This window comes from Bombus bifarius, unplaced genomic scaffold, assembly GCF_011952205.1.
Source record: "Bombus bifarius isolate JDL3187 unplaced genomic scaffold, Bbif_JDL3187 scf7180000007977, whole genome shotgun sequence".
NCBI lineage: Eukaryota > Metazoa > Arthropoda > Insecta > Hymenoptera > Apidae > Bombus > Bombus bifarius.
In genome coordinates, this window is record NW_022884362.1 from 1,280,552 (window position 1) to 1,300,882 (window position 20,331).

The following is a 20,331-nucleotide window of genomic DNA, read 5'->3' on the forward strand; positions in this document are numbered from 1 at the left end:
ATGGTAGTGGGCAGTGGGCCTAGTGAACGACGCGAGGTAAGGCGCGATTACTGGAAAGACAGCAGGAATATAACGAGTCGAGAGCCAGTCAAACCGCGCCCAACGTGACGCCAGGTGATTATCTCGTAGCAACGAAACTCCTTTCCGCGACATACATACGTTTCGTTATACATATACCTTATAGATCACAGAAAATCCTACGATACCATTGAACGATTGTTTTTTCGAGCGTAACGAAATTCGAACGTACATCGTGTAGCAGTCTATTAAGAAATACATGGTGTGAAGTTGTGACTTAAAGTGATATACGAAGATTTAGTGGTGAAAAGATTTTCTCATCGTATTGGTCGGATGCGTGAGAATGAACGGCATCTTTCTGATCGTGGTTGGCGAAGAGTTTGATGAAGGGAGAGTAACGGCAGCGATGGAAACGAGTCGCCACAGTCGAGCTCCGATCTCTCGCGCGTGAAGGAGCACGCCGACAGAGGAAAGGTTAACGCTCGAATTTAAAATACAGTGCACTTTTCTGAGTTTGCGTACTGGTTCCGGCATTGGAGTGCTCGATTTCGATCGTGATTTACAGATCTCAGCTGAGCACGTCCGTCGAAACTCCGTGATTTCGATGAACTTAATTACAATATATTTCCATGAAATTAAATCAATTCTGTCAATGAATTTTAAAGATAATTTATAACATCGAAATATACAATGAAATAAAAAATGAGTAAGAAGATTCCAAATAACCGAAGAACGTGATCGATTGTAGTGACAATTGGAAATTTATCTTACATAATGTAATATACATAGTAATACCTTGTCGTGGCTCTTTACGAACGCCGAGAATGACATATTGATAGTAATCAACGGCGGCATCGGCGTAATGACTACGGTCAGTGAAAGTATAGTAGAATTTGATTACGCGTTACATGGATCGAATCATCGTGTGACGCATCCTAGTATCGTGATAAATAACGAACATCTATAAAACGGAATCTGTGCCAAACATAGAAAATTCCTATATTCTTTGGGAATAGCGTATTATTCTATTCGATAAATATATATGTATATCGTAATCTCTTTTTAAAAACCGGGGCATGTTTATTTATCGAAATGTCGCAACAAGTGTCATCAAGGTGTAACGAAGTTTCTAAACGAAACACCGAAGAATATAGAAGTTCAGGAACTGCTGTCGTTCATAAAATTAGCGATAGTGACTATTACAAAGTGAAATTATAAGTAAAGTATCGTTTAAAAAAAAAATTCAAATTATAATTAAAAAGAAAGACTCCTGAAAGTGCATACGCGAAAGAAAATGCGTATTCTGTGTTTGCTACTGACATTTCTGACTGTTTACGGACAGTCGGACGAAGGCTACGATCAATCTTCTATTTATTATACCGAGCCAACTTTCATCAACGCGAGCAATAGCAATGCCAATGGTGGTTTGTCGGAGTTGCACGGTGGTCATATCGTCCGAGGCCAGAGATTATTGGAAAGATCGAAGAGCCCTTATCTGGTGCGCGAAGATTTGTTCGTGGAACGCGAGGGCGAGCTAGTGATAGAACCGGGGGTAGAGATCCGGTTTGGTCCCATGATCGGAATCACGGTTCGTGGTATCATAACTGCAAAGGTAATACTTAAAAAAACGGTACAATACTAAGTTTATCCCTGCTACGTTCATTCGGCCATTTTCGTCCCAGTTATATTTTTCTAGCGTTAAAAGATATTTCCTCGCCTACTTTGGACGAAATATGAACAAATTTCCTCTTGGTACGCGTGATTATTCGTTTCGATCTTATTGAAATGCAAATCTTGTTGAGATACGAATAAAATATTTTAGAAAATGTAAGGGAGTATAATAAAAATACTTGGATAGTAGGATAAACATCGACGTTTGCCGATTAACGATCTTCGTATAAAAGTTACCGACAGAACGGAATAAATTTCCGCGAGAAAAGGAAAGGAGGGAAGTGTTATAAGGTAACTTAAACGAATAAATTGCAGAGATTACAAAAAAAAAAAAAAAAAATGAATTAATTAGAAATAAGAACGCGAATCACCGTTCTAAACGTTCATGTAGATATGAATAAACTAACGTTGAATGAACGTGAGTCATCTAGACATACGATTGTGCACGTGTTACTGGTGTTGTTACGAACATGCCAGAAGTGACGGATGGCAATAATTCAAATTCCCAGAAAATTTTACGACTATACTTCCAGTTAGATTTCGCCATAACAAGCAAGAAAGCCCGTCTTTACGATCCTCTGAGAACTTATTCTTGTAATTGGTACTCTGCTTCTCTCTCTTTCTCTCTCTCTCTCTCTCTCTCAATAATAATGTTTCTTCGTGATTGTAACATTCCCTGACTAAACCAAGATAAACGTAAAGTTACTCGGAATCGATACTATGGAATTGATAAGCGATAAGAAGCTACAGCTACGTTTTTCATACATCAGCCTACATACCGATGATTCAGATTCACAGAAGACGTATACCACGTAAACGCTAGTTATTCATTTTTACGTATCTCTTTTATTAAATAATCGTACGATATCTTTGTCTATCGATTTTTTTTAAAAAACAAAACATAGAATTATATCTTTTACTTTCATAAATTAAAGCGATCTAAACTTTGCTAAAGAGATTTTTGTTTTTTTCAGACTTTGATCTTCACCGCGAATTGTGTAACACTTGTAGACAAATTGTAAGAATTAATTTACTACTCTTAACGTTTAATGGAAAGTATCGTTAATCCATCGTGAAGTCTTCTATTCGTAAACTACTACAATTGCTATTATTATTGTGGAATCAAAAGAGGAATCGACAAAGACGGTTATATAGAAACGAAAAATAGAGAAAATCTGCAGATATAACACACCCGACGTAACGGAAACGAAACAACGCGTAAAAATATAGAGATCCCTGAATGAAGAATTTATTACGTCTGATAGATTGGCAATCGGTAATACGAGACATGTCGATTTTTCTTTTAAGAGTTGCATTATACGCCTTCGTATAAGGAAATCTTATCCCCGAGGAATAGGTTCCCGTGGTAATTCTATACGTATAAGCTTTAAATTTGTCTTTCCGGTACAATTAGAATCCGCTTGACTCTCGAATACCCCTTAAGATCGTTTCGCCTCTTGTTACGCGCTACTTAGCTGCGGTTCGTTCGAACGTTGCTTCTTTTGGCTCCTTTCCGGAAGAGCAACGGTTGTCGGTAGAAGGTTTCACGATTTACAAATAACGAGGAATAATTAACGGTGTAACTGTTCGTCGTTCCGGGGGACAAACGTGAAAGTAAAGTTAAAACTTGCAAAACCGAACGGATCGTAGAAGAGGAGCACGATATCGATTCACAGTCAGACATATCCAAATTTCTTCTCGATATTCTTTCGTTTATTTCAGATCTAAATTTATTTGAAATTTATTTAAATTTATTTCTTATCGTGTACTTTCAAATCATTGAATATAATATTATATCTAAGAACTTTGAAAGGAAAATTGACCGATGCGAAAGAAAATTAAGAATCTTGTAATTATTTTTTTTTTTTTAATATACTGGGCATAGTTTAACGTTAGTTCAAGCTAAGTTTAAAGAAACTACGACAGTTTCTCTTAGAATATTAAAAATCTGCTTGATTGCCACCAACTAGAGTGATATTGGAGGGCAAAAATACGAAAACTGCGGCGAAGTTAGCTTTCGGTGAAAGAAAAAAGCACGGAAAAGGGAATTGAGACGAGGGGATAGAATGTCAAAGGACTCTGAATGACCGGAAATTCCAGAAACACGCGAGCTGAGCTGATTGTTAGTTTATTCGCATCACGTAGCGGCAACGCACAGATCGAGCTCGTTGTGACCACTCGTTGGGAATATGCGTACACAGGCTGTTGCACAGAATGGATATTATTAATATTCCGGTAGTCCGGGAACGAATACTTTCCCGTTGAAAGAGACTCGTTTCCAATCTGATTAGGTATCTTATCTTCTTTTTGAATTTTTTGTCTTTTTCGAGAGATAAGCATCTAGATAGGGCTTCGAGGATGGTTTCGGTAGACACTGAAATTAGTTCTACGAGATAAATATTTAATACCTATACGGATCTACTGCCAGACTGCGAATTTTTATGCGAATTCATACTTTCGAAAAAAAAAGAAAAAGAAAAAATACGATTAAAACAGACAGAAATTTGGGTTTACCTATTGAGCGTTATAAACTACGTTTTGGATATTTTGCGTCCATGATGGCTCGATCCAAGAACCACCAATGATTTGCATTAAAAGATATCTTAAAAAGTTCATGTTCAAACAATTTTTAATAGAGGAGTCCCTGCTGTTTCAAATTTCTTTCCCAATGCGAGAAAGCCGAATTAAAGTTTACGCTATTTGCGTTTTATATTGATACATAGAATTTGAAATTGTAGTTTTTTATATAGAGTATACAATTGTTTAGAAACTCGACGCCGGGTTTGATTTATTCTTACAAAAATATTACGTTGTCACTTGTTATTTTTATTAGATGTATCAGATATACTTTTACATATTATACGCATTCTATGGATTGTTGTATCTTTCAATTTCTCTCAACTGTCTGAAATCAAGATTTTATTCCATGTTTCTGTCTTATCTTTCCCAAGGATTCGTCTACTGTCCGCTTTTAGCTGATTTTCCTCATTAGTCCTTTATCTTTTTCCACATTGTTCCAGGTGTATCTATTTAAGACAGCTAATTTGCTACCTCGTTCATAGACCTCTATCGCCTCTAAAATCTGTTACCTAAACACTCTGACGCGAAACACCGTTGGGATATATGGGGAACCTTCGTACATTAAACTAAATTCTATATTTAATAATAAAAAAATATTATTTCAAATTAAATTCTATATTTTTTCGTGCACGAAGGATTACACCGAAAGTGGAGAAGATTGTCGCCGTTTCTAATTATAGCGTAGACTCGCGTGACGAACATCCGATAGGCATTCAAAGGCTGGTAGGTGGAGTTGTTCACCGGCCATGTAGAAACGAGGCTCTCTAACCGGGGTTAAGAGAAAACGAGTGGAAGTAATCCATTTACACCGGATTTCTGATCGTGGCGGTTCCGCGAGGGCAGCCGGCAAAAGCTGTAGCTCTAATAGGTCGATCAAAGAACGAGACACGGAATGGCGAGCACACGATGTGAAAAAAGCACGGACGAGCGAATCAACTCTGTACGCTATGCCGCCTCCACCACGCGACGCGTCTTAGGTCACGGATCAAACAGCGGTTCTTGGCCTGAACTGTTAACCTACGACCTCGCTAATCCTCTTACGTTCCAACTCAGACGAGACCTTCCCTTCACCTTGTGCGCGTGCACCAACCATTCTCGACTACGTATCAACTCGTAACTTCCTGATTAATTGCTCAGAGAATGGACATTTATTTGTAGTCTACGATCCACGACTATAGCGAAGGCTACGAGGCTTCTCTCTATCTATCTCTGACAGAATCTTCACCCATTTGTCATCCCAATACTTGTTGGAACGGAGAGTTTGAAAAGTTTCGCCAGTCGATCGTCTAACAAATAAAATTACCAAGAGAAGATTACCATTAAAATTACCGAGATTACCATTAACGTCGAATGTTAAATACCGCGTGGCATAGCGAACGTGGTGTATCAGCGAATTCTAAGAAATGCATTTATAGAAATTCGAACGAAGAACGATAGCTACTAGGAGGAATCCCTATTACACGAACCGTAAGGGTAGTAGGGACTTAAAGGGGGTAAACGATGTTCCACCGTACTCGACGTCGAATATCGAACGTAGAATATTAATCAAACATCGTACAGCCAAAGTCGTAGCGAATTGCAAATTTAAAGTACTCGATATCGGGCCTTAAATACCGTACCGATACGTTGTACGTGTAAATATCAATTCGATCGATACTTATTCATAGTTCGTGTATGATTTGTGATTAAGGGTGAACCACAAGCTCCAATTTTATTAACCGGAGTAGAAGCGAATAATCAAGTTCATCCTATCGAAGCACCGCCTTCGATACGACTGGTCGATGGACCAACTCCGTACGAAGGTAGATTAGAACTTTTACATCGTGGCGACTGGAGAGCTGTGTGCACGAATTCGCGAAAGTAAGTAAACTCAGTTTGCGTAAACGTAATTCGCGTAGCATTTATATATCTATGCCTTCTTAGCGCGTTAATTAAATTGATACGTTAATGCGTAGCTGGACAAGGGCTGATCTGGAAACAGCATGCAGGCAGCTTGGTTTCCAAGGTGGAAGATGGTGGTCGTGGATGGATAGACAATGGCCAGCGAAGCCACGATTGCTTTACGAACAACCAGGTTGCAGAGGCACCGAGTCCTCTTTAACAAGCTGCGAGAGATGGTCCGAAAGGCAGCTCGGTGGCGGTGTTTGTGGTACAGTTTTAACCGAACCTGTAAACGTACACGTAGTTGTAGCGTCCGTGAAAGATCACCAACACCGTACGATTTTCAGATTATCATCCCGATCTTGGAATATCGTGTTTACCGCGCCACGATGGAGCCACGAAAGCGATTAAACATTGGAGAGGCATTCGTTTCGAAGAAGCGTTGTACGATCGACCACTGATCCAAGAAAATACGCTTTACGTGCGGAGATCGAAGTCGATTCTACGGAACGTTGTGATCGAGTAAGCGTTTCATAGTTTAGTCGTACTGATTAAGTAAAATATAGATCGTTTTCATAGCTCGAAATTTGGAAAACAAATTCAGATGAATTTTGGCCTTTGAATTATATTAGGTTAAGTAAAAAGTTCTGAGCGTTTTTCGCTAGATGTCTTTAGTGAGCCATATCTCACGATGTGCACATCGCATCGAGTCATAGTATACACCGATTTCAAGGTGATATTACGCATCAAAAAGGTTCTTTGTCAGTTTTGTGTTCGGTGAAGCCAGTTGTGTGTTACAGCGTTCGAAAATGGAGATAAAAAAAGAGAAAATTCGATACATTCTTCAGTACCACTACGACCAAGGTGAAAAGGCGGAGCAGGCGGCCAAAAAAATTTGTGCTGTTTATGGACCCAGTACAGTATCGAATGCAACAGCAAAGCGGTGGTTCCAACGATTCCGTTCTGGTAATATGGACGTCGAAGATGAGGCACGCTCTGGTAGGCCAATCGTCGAAAATGTGGATAAAATCATGGAAATCGTCGAGTCGGACCGGCATGTGAGCACTTATTCCATTGCCCAGGAACTGAAGATTAGCCAGAAAACCGTTTGGAACCATTTGCATAAGGCTGGTCTCAAGAAGAAGCTCGACGTATGGGTGCCACATGAATTGACGCAAAAGAACCTTTTGGACCGAATTGATGCCTGCGATTCTTTGTTGAGACGTAACGAAATCGACCCATTTTTGAAGCGGATGGTGACTGGCGATGAAAATGGGTCACATACGAGAACAACAGCCGAAAAAGATCGTGGTCCAATCGCGGTGGGCCGGCCCAAACGATCGCCAAGCGTGGATTAACGGCCAAGAAGGTTTTATTGTGTGTTTGGTGGGATTGGAAGGGAATCATCCATTATGAGCTGCTCCCATCGGGGCAAACACTTAATTCGGACCTCTATTGTCAACAACTGACCAGACTGAAGCAGGCGATCGACCAGAAGCGGCCAGAATTGGCCAATAGGAAAGGTGTTGTGTTCCATCAAGACAACGCCAGGCCGCACACATCTTTAACGACGCGTCAGAAGCTCCGAGAGCTTGGCTGGGAGGTTCTATCGCATCCGCCGTACAGTCCAGACCTGGCACCAAGCGATTATCACCTTTTTAAGTTTTTGCAAAATTTTCTTGATGGTACAAAACTGGCCTCAAGAGAGGCTTGTGAAAATGAGCTGGTCAAGTTTTTTACCAATAGGGACGAGGACTTCTTCAACCGCGGAATTATGAAATTGCCTTCAAAATGGACAAAAGTAATCGAACAAAACGGCGCATATTTAATCTAAATCGAATAATCTTGACTATGTTAATTTCATCGTCGAAATAAAGCGAAAAAGCGCTCAGAACTTTTTACTTCACCAATAGCTAATTATATGGCCTTAAAATTGGACGATGCTAGGAAACAGAGATTGGTGATCGTACCGCGAATTATGAAAATCTGTTGGATCGATCACGATTTCTCTAAAATTGAATATCGGAGACGAGCGTTATGTCTCGACGATCGAAGCTAATGAACGACATTTAGTAACGTTGTTTCTGTTTAAAAGGCATGCAGGAACAGGTCGGGAATATAATGTTACGGCAGCGATCGATGTCGAGGGTGTTCCACCGCAAATGGATTCGATTTCGGTTATTCATGCTGCCTTTACCGGCATTAATGTCACTACGCCGGATGGCCCTGTCATAATCAACAATAGTACCATTCAAAACAACAGAGGTAACGTTATTCCTAGTCTCGTCCGATAGAACTATTCGAATTCCACTTGGTCGTTAATTTTTATATTACTGATCAACGATTACATTCGTAGGATATGGAATTTACGTGAATAGTTCGTCGGGAATGGCACGCATCAATGATTGCAGTATATTAGATAACGGAGCCGATGGAATCAAATACGTTCATTTCGACGAACGACCCGATGACAAATTAGACCGTACAGAGGTGTTCGATTTGTGTACATTTCCAACTACGGCCAGTCAAACGTTTCCTGTTATTATATCCATGGAACAGAGCAAATATGCACCTAACATAAAACGTTGCCCACAAGTAAACGAATTTATAAATTATCATACAAATAGTCATAGAAGATACGAAGAGAGTGTCATGTCTGGTGTAACGTTAATTTTAGCACATCTTCACAAGACCAGGACACGTGTTGACTATGCACTTTTTGCAAATGAAGACTGACAGAAATAACAGTGCTATGATAGAAGTATACGATGGTATAGGCGAAGCGGAAAAATTGCTAGCTAGAGTGAGAGTAAAAAATGGCACGTTACCTCAGAGTGTGGCTACAACTCGACAGAATTTGTATGTAAAATTCGTCGCCGAACCACGTACGAATACTATCGTTTTCGTGCGACTGTCTTCTGGTTATAGTAAGCTCGCAAATCATTTAAATTTCATCTTAACTTTCTATATTTCCAATCTTTCCACCTCTAATCTCTGTATCTCCGATTCTATTCCAGAAAAGACCTACGATCTAAACGTGACTGGAAGTATCGTAGCCGGTAACAATGGAAGAGGAATCGCGGTAGAGAAACTACGATCAGCCTTGCACGTCCACGAAACCTCTGTATCCAGCAATAAATATCTAGCCGGCGTGCATGTGTTGGGCGGCGCTGCGGATGTGAATATTACGAGCAGTCGCATATCTTTTAATACGGGAGACGGCGTGAACATTACCCTTACCGGAGGAAATCGCAATGTGTCTCGGACAAGTATTTCCTCCAATCAGGGCTACGGTTTTGCAGCGTGGTTTAACGACAGTTCCACTACCGAATACGTCTATTTTAATCAGACTACCGTAGTCGAATATTCGCAGATATTTCGCAACAAAGATATTGGCATCCTAGTGAGTATAATCTAAGAAAAATGAATTAGCAGAAGTAGATTTTTATCGAAGCTCCTCTTATAATTCGAAGAATAGCAATTCCATTAACGTGGATGGCTGCATGAACCTACGAAAAAGACAAAGTCGATTAAAAAAAGAAATCACAGTTAACGTTCGTATTATTTATAGGTTGGTAATGCAACCGGCAATTCGTACGTGAACGTGACGGGTAATTGGTTCAATAGTAGTTCTGAGACTGCGGTGCAAATAGGATCTAGTTGGAGACACGACGAAGGATTATTGAAACTTCAAATTGGCCACAATTCTTTCGTACAGAATACAAAATTTGGGATCAAATTGAGTCCTGCTCTCAATTTAAAAGCAACGATAGAATACAATTACTTCAGAGAGCAGTCTAGTGGTTGTATACTAATCAAGAATCCTCTCTATGAGGAATTTAACATCTTGCCTGCGGACATCGTTGTCAGACACAACGAATTTTACAATAATCGTGGTGCCTTTGTAGTCAGCATCGGTCTTTCACCCTACAGCGATGTACAGAGATTATTGTTCACTAGAAATTTTTTGCGTGACAATCGTGTCCGAGAGCTGTTCGACAGTAGGAATACTGTGAGATCCAGATTAATTCCGCGTTCCAGAGTCGCGGCTGTAGTCGTTGTTTCATCGAGCAACGTCGAGGTTTTCCGTAATATTTTACATAATCCCGAATCACGATACGAAATTGGCTCTCATTTAGAAGATCAGAGTAAGATTATAAATTGTACTTATAATTGGCTTGGGTTTGCCGAAGAGAATAAGATATTCGAAAGATTATTCCATAGGTTTGTACTGTTTAATTTTACATTTTACATTTTATAAACTTTACGATGGTCCAATTTTATAAACTTTTTAACGTACCGTTTTCATTTTAGAAAAGACAGATACAATCTCGCCAAGATCGAATACTTGCCGTACTTGTTACATAGCAGCAATCCAGGGGCCAACACAATCATCTCAAATCCAACATTCGTTCCACGATTCGTTACACCCGGTACAAACTTGGTCGGTGGTGAAGTGGATGGTCGCGAATTTTTAAACTCTGGGGAATACATCGTTGAGAGGGATATCAACGTGCGACCAGGTGGAAAATTGATTCTGCACCCTGGGGTCACTTTGCGTTTCCCACCAGCTGTGGGAATGATGGTTGCTGGAACGTTAGACGCTCGTGGGATAAGGCCAAGCGATATCCTGTTCACTTTGAAAGAAGAACTTCTTATGGATTCGGACAACGAGACTCTTACGAGCCAAGCATTTAGTGGACTAAATGAAGCGGAGTCCGTGCCCGTGAGGCTTCTTGGAGGAAAGACGAATCTTGAAGGAAGATTGCAGGTAAAATTATTTACCATTGCTGACTAAACACTGAATCAAATGGAATTATAATCATTAGGAAATTGACGTAAAATTATAAAATCAAGAAAAAAGAAAAGAATTGTACAATTTTGAATTGCACTATGGAATTCTTACGTATGCTTAACAGGTAAAAGTAGGAGAAAAATGGGGAACAGTATGCAATTACGGTTGGACAATCCGAGACGCGGCTCTAGTATGTCACCAATTAGGTCTCACTTTAGATCCAGACAATTGGCTGCTGGAACGTTCACAAATTCCAAACGCTGGTATCAACGAAGACATTATTTTAAGTAACGTTAGATGTACCGTGGACGATAACGATATATCGAAGTGTAAAGCAGAAACAGAGCAGAATTTTGAGAATTCTTGCACTCACGAGAACGACGTGGGTGTTAGATGTTCAGAAGCTGCGTGGGCGGGTCTTCGACTGGGACCGTTAGCCCTGAGAAGCGACCTTCAATTTGTAACGATAGAAAAAGCAGGTCTGCTCGACTACACGACAAATTCCTTCAAGCCAGGTACGTCTTATAATAACCATTTAAACGTTTTTTTTTTAATTTTTCCAAAATACGATCATAAAAGATGATTAAATTTGCACAGCTCTTCAAATCGATTTCGCAAGACATTCGTTGGACAGCGTTAGAATAATTGACAATCTGCAAGACGGTCTAGGAATTTTATATTCGGATATATACTCGGTGGATGCTGTAAACACTGTGAAGAACAGCGATTTCTCGCAAAACGGGGGCAGTGGGATCAGTTTCAAACAATTGGGAATGGAAATCGTCAATTCTCGGATTGAGAACAATAAAGTCGCGGGGATAAGGCACAATCCTGCCCTTTCTGCAGTTCAACAAAGAGAATTCGCTGGGTGGTTCCTACGTATGCCGGATTTAATTGATTCGTCGTATAATCCAGTAGTCATACCGTATAACATGAGAGACATTGAATTGTCTAACGAGGAAACTAAATATATGATAACTGTCAAAGTTACCGGTGATCCTATTCGACAACGTATTGCCATTAAAGTAAGCGTATCGAAAGAATTGACGTTCCTTTCTGTTTTTGCAAAGAAATAATTAAAAAATACTTCTCTGATTCTACAGTGCACTCCAGGATACGTTATCGGTATTCAACTTTTAAATCCCATCGAAAATCGTAGTACGGAACAGATCGTTCTACATGATTCGCAATACGTCGATCCTAGTCGGGAAAGTTGGAACTTGAAACGCGATTTGGCAATATTTCCTGCAACATCGACCTCTTACGCTGTGATTTTAGAATACGATAGCGGCACCAACGCACTTGGAGGGGCTGTTGTTGTTCTCACAGCTCTTCAAGCTCCGATACAGGTATGGGGATTAGAATATTCAAACGTTTACAGTATCGAGGATATATAAAATATCATTTACAGGATGTACGAAACAAAATCGTAAGAGGCCCCATCCCAAAGTTGCTAGTAACCAAGTCCAAAATCAAGAACAACAAGAAAGGTATACTCGCGTCATTTTACAATCGGTATCTGGATGAAATTGGCGATCATTTTCTTCGAAAGGCAAACGAAACTATACAATTGGTCGCTTGTGAGATTTCTCACAACCAGGAGCAAGCTATTTACGTGCATTCACCTTACTGGAACATTTACCAGACGAATATGTCTGAAATTGCGATTCACATTAACGACAGCTTGATCACAGACAATGGCAAAGGGATATACCAATTCAGTCGCGATGCAAGACATTCGAATAATCTTTTCCATTGGATAATGCAAGATAGTACGATCGAAAGAAACAGAAGGGGTGGCTTTGAAGTGATTTTGCCTGATGTGTGGCAGTATAACGAGAATTTCACGCACACTTTATATTTTGATAACAATACCTGGCGAAACAACGAGCAGTTTGGCTTTGTTGTCGACGGCCACTATGCCACCTTGAATATGTCCAATAATAGATTCGAGGGAAATCAATGTAAAACTGGTTTGATTTCCATTCAAGGAATGGAGAAAAAGATGCAGATTAACAACAATTATATCGAGAGCAATACTGGAGGCTATATGGTAGAATTCAAGGCAGACAGCCAATCAGAAATTTTGGGAAACGTCGATGCGCGTTTTTATAACAACGAAGTCAAACGAAATACCTATGATCCAGCTAGTATGGGACCACGTCGTACAGACGATAGCCCTAGTTACGTTGTTGGGTTTCATGGTATACAGAAAGTGCAAATAAACAGAAATTTATTTGGCGATAATTCTTTGGATTATGAATTATTGGCTGGCATTAGAACAGCTAAAATTAACAATGAAGTCGATGTGTCGGAGAATTGGTGGGGAACTGATAACGATACTAAAATCAGGTATTAATTTATCCATATAACAAACGTTAATCTATAATTAATTTAGTCGTCTCATTATATCTCATGTAAATATTCGTTATTCACAGACAAAGTATTTTCGATTTTGATGACTGGAATGATCACGCAGTTGCCAACTACCGACCTTTCTTGACCAGCGATTCTTTTGATTCTTCGGTGTCTGCATCCTGGCAGATCGGAAAGGAAATAGATCTAGATAATTTAGGTGGACGCATAGTAGAAAATCTATCCATTCATTCCAGAGACAAGCCTTACGTTGTAAAATCTGATATCACGATCATGCCAGAAGCCACATTGCACGTTTATCCGGATGTTGTTATGGAATTTGCACCCAACGTTGGGATTCTTGTTCTTGGTACATTGAAAGCTGTAGGTGCACCTGGTCATGAGATAATAATGAAACCGATGGAACGCGAAGACGTTAGTGACTCTACGAACGCAAAGTTAAGAAAAAGTGGAAATATAATTTCCGTGTCGGATGAAACTATCCGTCTTTGTAAAGATGGACGATGTTCGTCCCTGTACAACGAAGGTAAAACTTTTTTAAACATATATAGCGATACAATAAATATATATTCATTTTTTTTTATCCAAGCTGGGATATTCATTTTATTATATTCATACAGGATTCTTGGAATTCTTCAATAGAACAACCCTACAGTGGATACCCTTGTGCGACACTAGATTTACTGAAAGAAACGCACAAGTAGCCTGTCGACAGTTGGGCCACGACTCGCTTAATGTCTATGTATCCTATGATCGTAGATACGAACTTCATCCTGGTTCTTTAATACGCGTTTGGTCTTGGCCTGAACCATTGCAGGTAAATAAAAGTACACCGTTTAAAGCGATTTGATGATCGTTGTCTGTTTTGAGTGTTGTATTCGTTAATCTCGTATTTCTCTTTTCTTAACATACACACATACTGGATATTTTAATGTATAATATTTCAGTGTACCGGGAAAGAAGTGAAATTGGAAGATTGTCAAATTAGACTGAACGGCCAATTATACGGGCACCGGCACGAATGCCCATGGGACAGTCAGTTCGTCTTCATAAATTGTGGGAAACGTAATCTGGACGATTCGCATGACTATTGGGGCGGAATACGGATTGCCAACAGCGAATTCGAGCGTCACTTGTACGAGCATCGTATTCACGATGTCGTGACTCACGAAACAGTAAGACGCGTCGAGTCGGTGTTAAGATACATTAAGATCGTCGGTGCTGGTATTTTGCATTTTGAGAAATCAGCTGCCCTGCAAACGATTATGAAATCTCCGACGATAACGCACGTTAACATAACTCATAGCGCTTATCACGGCATTAACGTGATATCGCCGACCCATACAGTTCGTATCGGATAATGTTGCTCTTTTATTATTGACTAGGTCTTTTTATTATTTTATCGATACATTTGTCAATCTTGTAGGTCGAATTATTATTCAACGTTATCGACAACGTGCTTGGAAATGGCGTGAATTTACTGTCAATAACGGGCGAAGGTCGCGAAGCGGATGAAAGTTCGTTTACTCCAATTAAAGATCTTAGTATTCCTTATCATTTGTTCAGCATGATCGATATTTGCGATACTACTAAAGAAATTACACTGGAGGAACGAGTTATAGTTTATTACAAATACGACAATCATCCTGTGAATTGCGTTAAGATCTTTCGCAGTGCTTACAGGGCAAAACCTTTTGGATTTAGGTATCCACTTTTCCCAATAGAATATCTATCCTTCTTTAATTGTATCAAATTTAATTTACATCGTTTTAGGCTTTTGCAATTTAATTTGTTTAATTCCACTGGAAAACCGGGCCGAACTGATAGCATTACTTTATACGATGGAGACATTTATAATATCACTGCCAAAAGGATAGGCCACTTGGAAGCTAATAGTCTCGATGAAAAGAAATTATTCAGAACTCAGGGGCCAAGCCTTAGTATAAGATTATTCGCCAATGGTGCAAGCAACGTACATGGATTTATTGCAGAAGTAGTCACTCTACCAATCTCTGCTATTGGATTCAGTAAGGAAAATTATTACGTAACTTGAATATGGTATATCGTTGTCATACTCTTCTTTCTATATATATATATATACATATTTTTTTTCACTGTTCAGATCGTGATGTGCAACATAACATTTCCTATTCTGTGATAACTAACTGCCGCGAAGGAGCGATTAAATACGCTAGTGCTGGCGAAGTGAATGCTATAATGACCCTTGAACGTAATCAATTCACGAATAATTGCGAGAAACTGTATGGTAATTTTTCAACCTGCAAGTCAGCTGTATGGTTGGATGTCCAAAATACACAATCTTTGTACTTCAGAGTAAGCATTCCAATATTTGTTAAAGTATCTTTTGATTACTTAAAATGTGCGTGTCTTTTTAAACATATTATGTTCGATATCATAGAATAACGTTGTTCGACAAAACCAAGGCGGTCTTTCGATTCGAGCCGATTCCAGGGGCTCTGCCACTTCATTGGAAGGATGGATTCACAATAATCTTTTTGCAGAAAATTTCAACAAACCTGCTCTGTATGTAAGAAGGAACATCTCCAGTGACACTGGCGAACAGAAAAGTTAATCGAATATTTTGCAGATACGTGGAAGGTCGACAAAGCAGTCCCTATCAAGAAGTTATTATATTCAGAAACTATTTTACAAAGAACAATGCTCTCTATGATAATAACATTGTCCTGAAACAAGTAGTCAGCAATATGACTCTGAATTATTTGCATGCCAATCTTGGTGCGCATCTCTTGGAAATCTCTGGATTCGAGGGAGTTCGTTTACCTATCTATCAAAGCACATCTCACAATGGTTTCTATAAGTACGCGGCTCTTCTTCAACATCCGATATTTCAAACAACAAAAAATTTCATTCGTAAATTCTATGAAAAATTATTTCAGAAATTACGCAGTGGACCGTGATGGCCGTAGCACGATAGTTGCAGGAACCCCTGGCCAACAATACGTGGATAACGTTTTCTTTAATCCAGACAACGATTACGAAATGCTTACGATGAATAGATCACAGTATGCGTAATACTAAATATCGTTTTATAACTAGACGCATAGAATGTTAATCATATAATTTTTAATTATACAGACAGTTAGAAATGTGGAGGTCCCATATAGATGCACGACACAATTGGTGGGGATATAACGAAACCCTAGCTGTTGCTGGTAGAATCAGAGACAGGGGAGATTCTCCGGAGCTGTTACAAGTTGACTATCAACCTTTCCATATGAGCAATCAGTCAGTCTTAAATGGCAAATGTCCACCAGCATGGGATTTAGTGGGCGATACATGCTACATATACATTGGTGCTCCCATGGATTTTTTTAGCGCTCGAGAATTCTGTAGAGTGAGTCATCGATCGCTGGAACTCTTAGCATGTCTAATTACCTGATTTATAGGCTCGTTTAATGAAATTTGTTCCAATGCCGTTAGTCTGTGAACGCGTCCATGCCGTTCATTATGGGCAATTATCTGGAAGTTTGGCAATTTCTGCGAAAACAACAAGTTGGATACGATTATTCCGATCGTGCCTGGGTACAACAATTAGATCGTGTGGATAAGTGCACCACTTTCATATATCAGACTATCGAAATTGACTACTGTGCTCAGCCAAGTCCTTTCATTTGTGAAATTGGTAAATTTTACTATACATATAATTCTAGGAAAAAGGATATATATATATCTTTTTTTTTTTAATTCCAGATCCTAAAGTAAATATCGATCCGCTATCTTGGAGAAAAGACATAGTTGCAGTGGCCGTGTTAGGAGCAGCTGGCGTAGCCCTAGCGTTATTAACGGCTGCTATCGCACTCTGGATATCCAAGTCAAAAAGGAGGAACCTCGAAAGGCTAGAGAGACGGAATTCAATCAGACAATCTTTGCATTCTTTGCGATCAGTCGGCTCCACCTCTGGTTTCACTGAACTGGCATACAGACGCAAACCTATCGCGGTAAATACTCTTCTGTTTCAAGCAATTCTTCCACCTCTCTGCCGTAGCGCACAATTATCATTACGCAAATATTCATTTCAGACAAAACACTCTACAGATACTTTGAACTCGAAATCGCTAGATTATAGAAGAATGTTAAATGGTGGTAGTATAGATTCAATGGACAAATCTCAATTAAACTCATCCATGGAAGACAATCAAAGCTACGATGTGTACGAAGCGCATAATCCAAGATATTCCCCCAGCACTAGCGATTTCAAAGGAGCTGTTCAAAAGTACGGCGCTCCGCAAAGCGGGGACAATCCGGTCTTTGATTTGACATATCGCAACGAAGGTTTTAGAAATCATTCCACGTTCGCTTCAAGAACCACCAACGACTGGCCCGTTGAATCCATCACAGAAACCACCGCTGATGAAACTCCAGTCGTCGATGCTACCAATGAGAGTTCTTACCTTCATAATACCTCTACCCTTCCACTAAATTCGAGTCTTGCCTTGACCGACTCTATCAGCGAATTGAAACGCGATATCGACGGATCAGCGTCATACAGTACAATGGATTACGATTCAAAACGCAGTTACGATAACGCAACGTTCACACCGAGTCAGATATCGGAGCCTGTGCCAGAGTATGCTCCAAACTTTAATCCTCCGATACCGCCTCATCCTTATCATTATCACGAAGAGAGGCCTCGAAGCGAAGCATTGTTAGAAACTAATTTGGATACAGGAGAAGAAAAGCCTTTACGTTCGAAAAGCGAAGCCTTGCTGGAGACTAATTTGGATGTGTTTTTGGCAAACGAGCCGACGGAATTGACGCAACTGTCAGCTGGGGCGCGAAGCAAAAGTCAGCCCTTGGAAACGGCAATGTAAATTGTTAATGGGAAGTGAAATTGCTTCGTTCGTTGAATTATGTAGGTATTGTAAATGTTAAAAAGGAGTACTGCCAGGAATGTATCCGCTGGCAGAGTATACTTTTTATCACGTGAAACACGAAGAAAGGACTTCTAGGTGGAAATTGATTATTATTACTCAGCCCACCGAATTTAATACTTAAGCTATTTGAACTCAAGAAGAAAGACACGGCAGAACGCTGTCATTTTTTCGAAGAAAAATATTTTACGTCTGCTATCTTCTTGTAGCTGAGATCTCAGTATTCGGGTGGCTCTTAATTTAATAGATGTTAACGGATGAATAAGAAGGAGCTTGTTTTACATTTTATACAAGATGCACTTGCGCACAATCCCAAGTTGTACCTAATTACGTAGTACGTAATGCATAGTATATTCACTAATGTAATGACTAAAATGAAACTTTTTATTATACATCGTGTACAAAGAGCGAATGATACAACGATATGAGCGGTAGTTCGCTATTGGGATAATTTAAAGAGTCATCTACAGGCACGCGAAGCGCACATGTAAAATAGTTTCTATAATACTTCTCTTTGGAATTACACTAAGATTGGGAAACGCGACGTAAAAGTGAAAAATATGAAAACACGTCACAAATGCATGGTATTACACTGCCAAACACGTTGAAGAGAGTATACTTTATTATATTAGCACGATGAGAGGAACTCACGTGCCGACGTTGTGATAGATAACTCGTCCGAGTATAAATTGCGTTTTAGTCTCGTTAATGTACTGATGGTTCTTATCGCAGAAGCGAGTTATACGTTAAGGAATACTACATCTATACATATATACGTTTTTAATCAACACGAGAATCATTTAATAGATATAGTTTTCCTTATAGTGTAGGTGATCTCACCAAACGCCTTCGTAAGAATTTTATCGAGCAACAGATTATCCGTCCGTACGCGTAAGATCATTATAGCCGTGCCTTATTTGGCGTATATATATAATATATAAATACAACAGACATCGCACAAAAGATGTCTTTCACTGAATCGACTTAAGACACTCCGTTATTCGTATTTTTTTATATCGTTAATTGTAAGAGAATCATAGAGATTTTACGTATAAGTTTTATCGGTGAATAGTAGCTCAACAAACAAAGGTGTACTATGTAAATTTATTCTTCCAAAGAAGAAAGATTAAGACATTATTTAAGGAAGCAAGAATACGCGTCGATTTACGTGCAAAATATTTTTGACGCACTTTTTCAGGAAGTAATAGTACGTTCGTTTAAATTATAAAATATTTGTAATTTAATAATTTGTATATTGAAGATTGGTCACGACAGTACTAATAAACAAGATGCATTCGATTAAATGGTTTTATTATCACATTATAAGAAAAATCGAAACAAAAAGAATGGATTTTACTTTTTTTTTTATATACGTTACAATTAAATAGATATCTTGGACTGTGTATACAATATATTACACGATATAATGAAAGGGTTGACGAATAAATTATGGAAGACTATTTTAAAACAATTATTGAATATATTAATATTAATATCGTTAATAACATTATTAAATATCGGGATCAGATTACTATTCGTCGTAGCCGTTTTTTCAGACTGCAGAAACGATCAATCGGTGACAGAAGTTCGCCTGTGTTTACAGTAGACGAAAGCTTCTCATATATATATATATATATCTTTTTTTAATTTTTTTCCTTAAAAAGCTCTTTGTGCGGTCAAGAAATGGGTCACATAAATATAAACGGCTTTACTTGCTCAGCGTCTTCTAGACGCGATTTTTTTTTTTCATTTAAATATGCTGAATCTTATTATAAGATAGGCATACAAACGTATGTATATACAATTTTCTATTATACTAACATGATAGGAGAGTCACGCCGAGATCGAATAGCTAAAAATTTCCGTCTACGGAATAATTCCATTAAATTTGCATGAATTATTTAAATATTTTGTTCTAGTCTGTTTCTCAGATCGGGTGAGCATAATTCGAGATAAAATTTTTTGTTTAAATCTAACACGAGAAATGATCTTAGAAATCAGGAGAACGCCGTTCGGTAGGAACTATCCATATATGACGTACGATCAGGAACTACAATAATTAATTAAGTAAAATAATCATCGATCTGTATAGAAAAT

General features: G+C 39.0%; 1 protein-coding gene across 1 annotated transcript; it reads left to right on the forward strand.

Annotated features, from left to right (window-relative positions):
• Positions 1-694: 694 nt before the first annotated feature.
• On the forward strand, positions 695-19,538 carry LOC117204143 (protein bark beetle). Its single transcript, XM_033441279.1, has 27 exons — positions 695-1,630; positions 5,960-6,129; positions 6,225-6,418; positions 6,498-6,672; positions 8,246-8,415; positions 8,507-8,745; positions 8,828-9,077; positions 9,168-9,553; positions 9,722-10,374; positions 10,465-10,921; positions 11,070-11,460; positions 11,543-11,970; positions 12,049-12,294; positions 12,357-13,297; positions 13,384-13,847; positions 13,942-14,138; positions 14,269-14,667; positions 14,748-15,025; positions 15,095-15,348; positions 15,444-15,655; positions 15,741-15,865; positions 15,930-16,160; positions 16,240-16,365; positions 16,439-16,697; positions 16,784-16,985; positions 17,054-17,301; positions 17,383-19,538. The coding sequence occupies exons 1-27, from the start codon at positions 1,313-1,315 to the stop codon at positions 18,172-18,174; spliced, it is 8,805 nt and encodes a 2,934-aa protein (XP_033297170.1). The 5' UTR covers positions 695-1,312; the 3' UTR covers positions 18,175-19,538.
• Positions 19,539-20,331: the final 793 nt, after the last annotated feature.

Coding starts and splice junctions, on each gene's coding strand:
- LOC117204143 (XM_033441279.1), top strand. CDS start 1,313: ATGCGTATTCTGTGTTTGCTACTGACATTTCTGACTGTTTACGGACAG. Junction 14,668..14,747: donor TGATATCGCCGACCCATACA/GTTCGTATCGGA, acceptor TCAATCTTGTAG/GTCGAATTATTATTCAACGT. Junction 16,161..16,239: donor TCTCACAATGGTTTCTATAA/GTACGCGGCTCT, acceptor AAATTATTTCAG/AAATTACGCAGTGGACCGTG.